The following is a 4,123-nucleotide window of genomic DNA, read 5'->3' on the forward strand; positions in this document are numbered from 1 at the left end:
GATGATTTAATTAAGAATATTATAATTGGCTTTTTATGAACAAAATAGAAATAAAAAATTGATGATAGAAAGAGAGAAATACATATTAATAAACTGGATAAATTTTTAATGTTCTAATTTTATAGAGTTAGCGGAATAATTGTGTTTATTATCCTTCCAATTATTTCTCTTTAATTTAATAAATAAATAAATTATTTTTCCAATTAGTTGGACAACAAAGATTGAAAGAACATCTACATGATTTCCGATCTAATGATGCCTTGACGCCTAGTTGATAATTAAATAAGGTTTCACATTTAAAACTAATAAAACGAATAAAAAACTACTAAGGTCTTAACTCTGGCTTGGTAAGCTTTTTGAAAAAAATGTTTATACATTTTTAAAGTATAATTACTTCAATTTGAATTTAGTAAATAAAAAATTATGTATTTATATTTGTAGATTTTAAAAGTTATGGGTGGTTATAAAAATATTTAAAAAAGAGTTTTTTAAAATTAACTTATGCTTAATAAAATTAAAAAATCTAGCATAACCTCATATATTAATAATCATTTAAATTTACTTTTATATTTATATCTAATATGGTCTTTTTAAATTTTAAATTATTTCATTAAATATAATTATTGTTGTTTTTATTAATAAAAAATTATATTTGATTTAATTTTGTTCGGTAAGTCGGGTACCGGACGGTTTGGATCAGGACCCTGAGGTCAATACTTCGGAGGGTGGAGAGGCTCGCCTGGTCGTGGCCTCCTGGTTCCGGGCGAGCGAGGTCCCGAGCACTTCTGATGGAAAAGGGGGGTGCCACCTGCAAAGACACTCCGACGCCCTTGTCAGAATATGTGCAGGCGGAGAGGGAATGATGTGTGAATGGGACGTACCTTGGGGGGAGAGCCAGTCTCCCCCTTATATACATGTCAGTGGTGGGCCCTTCGGATGAGCAGGCCCACGTCCCCAAAGGTGTTGTCCCACGGCTGTGAGCGAGCCATACGGGACGCGTGTCCGGGTCGGGTGGAGGACGCACCATTGGGCCGGCGTGGACTCGGGTCGGGCTGACCCGCGTGAGTTTTGGGCCAGGCCGTAACAGTGCCCCCGACGCGTCAGCGATGGCCGTGGAGGTCATTGGTGGCGCGTGACGTTTACACTCGTGCGTTGTCGTTGGGTCGGCTGATCGTGGGAGGGACGCGTCCCTTGTGCGCGTGTCTCTTGATCTGCTGTGGTACCTGTTTGCCGTTTCGTTCTCCGCGCTGGGCATTTAATGCTCATAATGATTTGAAAAAATCCGTGCGCAAAGACTATCTTGCCCCTGCTTCCTTTCGCGCTTTTGGGGGTGGTTTTTAAACAGTTTTCTCCCTATCCACTCCCCACTCTTATCATTTCCAACTTCTTCTCTCCCTAACATCCAAAGTTTCCTGCGCGAACTTCTTCCTGCTTCAACTTCCAGCCCAGATTTCTTTCATCGTTCCAGGTAATCTTCTGATTTCTCCCTTCTGGTGTCTGTGTTATGCTCTGTTATTGTGTAATTTGTTGTTTGCATCTACTGCATGGCTGGTTTTATTTTTGTTAAGAGTGTTTTCTAGTGTTGGGATAGGTGGGTTAGGAGAGGGGTACCATTCCAGGATAGGCTTTTTTGGGTGGTTTGTGAGGTAGGCGTAGTTTTTAGCCGTATCTGGTCATGATTGAGTTGAAAAGGCATAGTTTCTGAGTTTTTTCGGGCTCCCGACCTCATAGACTAACGGAGTGGTACCCCGCTGTAGGTATGCCTCGTGTTGTCTCCCGGTCTTCCGGATCCGCTGCGGCTTACGACCCGTATGCTTGGGTGACAGACGATATAAGGAGTTCACCCAACCAGATGGACTTGGAGGAATTGACGGAGTTCCGGCAAGCCGGTTACCTGTGTGGGGGTACTGACGAGGAGGCCAACTACGAGGCCATTGTCCCGCTTCCTCGTGAGCGTATTTATGAGCTCAACTTTCATTCTCCTCGTGTCCCCGATTGGATTTGGTTTTACAAGTCCATGTTCACACAAGTCGGTGTTCGGATACCGTTCTCCGATTTTCAAATGGCGCTGCTGAACCGGATATCCGTCTGTCCGTCTCAACTTCATCCGAACAGCTGGGCTTCGATCCGCTGCTTCGAGATGGTCTGCGAGTACTTGGAGCTACCGGCGTCGGTGGACGTTTTTCTCTTTTATTTCAACCTTACCAACCCCTCCAAGCAGGGGAAAGCAAGAAAAGGGTTTCTTTCTTTCCGTGCTGCCCAGGGTAGGAAGATTTTTAGCTTTTTTGAGGATTCCTACCATGGTTTCAAAGATAAGTATTTCAAGGTTCGCCCTGTCAAGGGTCGCCATCCCTTCTGGTTGTCGTTAGAGGGAGAGCGCCTTATCCAGACTTACTGGAGCTTTGGCGCGGGGTCGAATCCTTTTGTGAAAGTGTCGTACAAGAGGTTGTCGGCTGTAGATAAACAGATAGCGGACGTTCTTCTTGCTATTTTTGAAAAGAATCCCGTGAACCCCCACCTTCTCATGGGTGAACGGGAGGCCGGCCGGAGCTATATTCGTGAGTTCCTTTTCTTGTTTGCATATGTTTCTTGCTTTTTATGTTTCTTGTTTGACGGCTAACGTTCTTGTTGTTTATTGCAGTGGAAATGTCTGCTACCGTGACTGGTCTTGAGAACCTGATGAAGACCTTTTTTGATGCTAGTGATGATGAGAATGCCGGAGAGAAGGACGCCGGCAAGTCGGAGGGCCCATCAGGGGAAAAGACGGGCCAAGCTTCCCCTGCTCATGATACCGAAGCGTCGGGAAAGCAGGGCTTGGGGGGTCAGGCTTCCCCTTTTCATGAGGAGGGACCTGCTGACGGGCAGGCGACTCACACCCCTCAACCGGATAGCGACGTGGAGCTTATCCACACTCCTAGGAAGCGAAAGATGTCTTCTAGCCCGGAAGGGGTCCTTACCGTAATGGAGAGGAATTTTGATGCTTCTAAGTTCATTGATTCCCAACTGATACCGGGGACAGAAGAGCACTTTCATGCAACCGAGCTGTCCGGGCAGGCGAGGTGGATGTATCGCACCTTGCTTCGTGGGGCCGTGATAGCTCGGAAGGCCGAGTTTGAGTTATCCGGTATGGAGGCGCTTCGGAGGAAGCTTGAGTCTTCTGTTAAGGCGAACAATGATTTTAAGGCTCAAGTTGAACTCCTCCAGGGTCAGCTGTCCGAGATGGGGGGGAAGCTTAATGCTGCTGAGGAGAAGTCCTCGTTTGTTGCGGAGAGGTTGAAGGCGTCCGACGAGACCGTGCCCCGGCTTCTTGAGCGTGAGATGACATTGGAGGGTCAACTGAACGCCGCTCAGGGTCGGGTTGTCGCGTTGGAGAGGGAACGGGAGCAGGCTATCTCAGAAGCGAAGGCCGCCAAGGCAGAGGCCGTTGAGCTTAAGAAGAAGCTTAAGGTGGCCAAGGAACAAGGGAAGAATGCCATCTTGATGACCGAGGACGCCCTGAAAGCTCAGCTGAAGATTGCTGCTCCTGATTTCGAGACGTCGTCAATTGGTGTTTTCAAAACTATCCAAGACGGGAAAATTGTTGATATGCCGAAGAAGTGAAGTCTCGTAACTTAGGATATTTTGTAATGTATTTGTTGAACAACCTGTTGGTGCTTTGTCGTTTTGTTTGCCTTGAACAATTTTACTTGTCCGTTGCGTATTTTGACGCTTTGTAAGTTATCGTCGTTTGGTTGCTATGATTTTTTGCTTGTTTCATTATTTTGTCGTGTTGTCGTTTTCGTGTTACCGTTTATTCTGGGCGGGCTTATGTCTTGTGCCCGTCTTGCTGTTTTCGCATTTGGTAGCGGTTCGGACCGATTCGGTCGCGTAGTCGTCGAATTGGTTGAGGCATATGAGCCGTCTGGCTCCCGGGGTGATCAGTCCCGGGGTGCCGTTTTAGATTTGGTCACGAGGAACAGAGATATCAAGTAAGAGTTTTAAAAAATTTGAACAAGTGAAAATTGCTCGTTAGTTGGGTAAGTATTTGACAAAGTAAACAAGTTGAATTAACATGGGGATGGGGCGAATACTAACTATCTGGCTAGGTTCCCTGGTCGATGAGCCGGTGGGTCAGGAGTAGAAC

At 46.1% G+C, this 4,123-nt stretch overlaps 1 protein-coding gene across 1 annotated transcript; it reads left to right on the forward strand.

The window, feature by feature from the left end:
- The first annotated feature begins 681 nt into the window (after positions 1-681).
- Positions 682-3,620, forward strand: LOC148578600 (uncharacterized). The gene is made up of 2 exons (XM_088499660.1): positions 682-2,558; positions 2,642-3,620. The coding sequence occupies exons 1-2, from the start codon at positions 1,760-1,762 to the stop codon at positions 3,598-3,600; spliced, it is 1,758 nt and encodes a 585-aa protein (XP_088355786.1). The 5' UTR covers positions 682-1,759; the 3' UTR covers positions 3,601-3,620.
- Positions 3,621-4,123: the final 503 nt, after the last annotated feature.

The sequence above is a fragment of the Arachis ipaensis genome, chromosome B1 (assembly GCF_059453495.1).
Source record: "Arachis ipaensis isolate K30076 ecotype BB chromosome B1, ASM5945349v1, whole genome shotgun sequence".
Classification (NCBI taxonomy): Eukaryota; Viridiplantae; Streptophyta; class Magnoliopsida; order Fabales; family Fabaceae; genus Arachis; species Arachis ipaensis.

Excerpts from the sequence above, each read along its gene's own strand:
- LOC148578600 (XM_088499660.1), top strand. The coding sequence starts at position 1,760 with ATGCCTCGTGTTGTCTCCCGGTCTTCCGGATCCGCTGCGGCTTACGAC. Across the intron at positions 2,559-2,641 it reads GGCCGGCCGGAGCTATATTC|TGGAAATGTCTGCTACCGTG; the intron begins GTGAGTTCCTTT and ends TGTTTATTGCAG.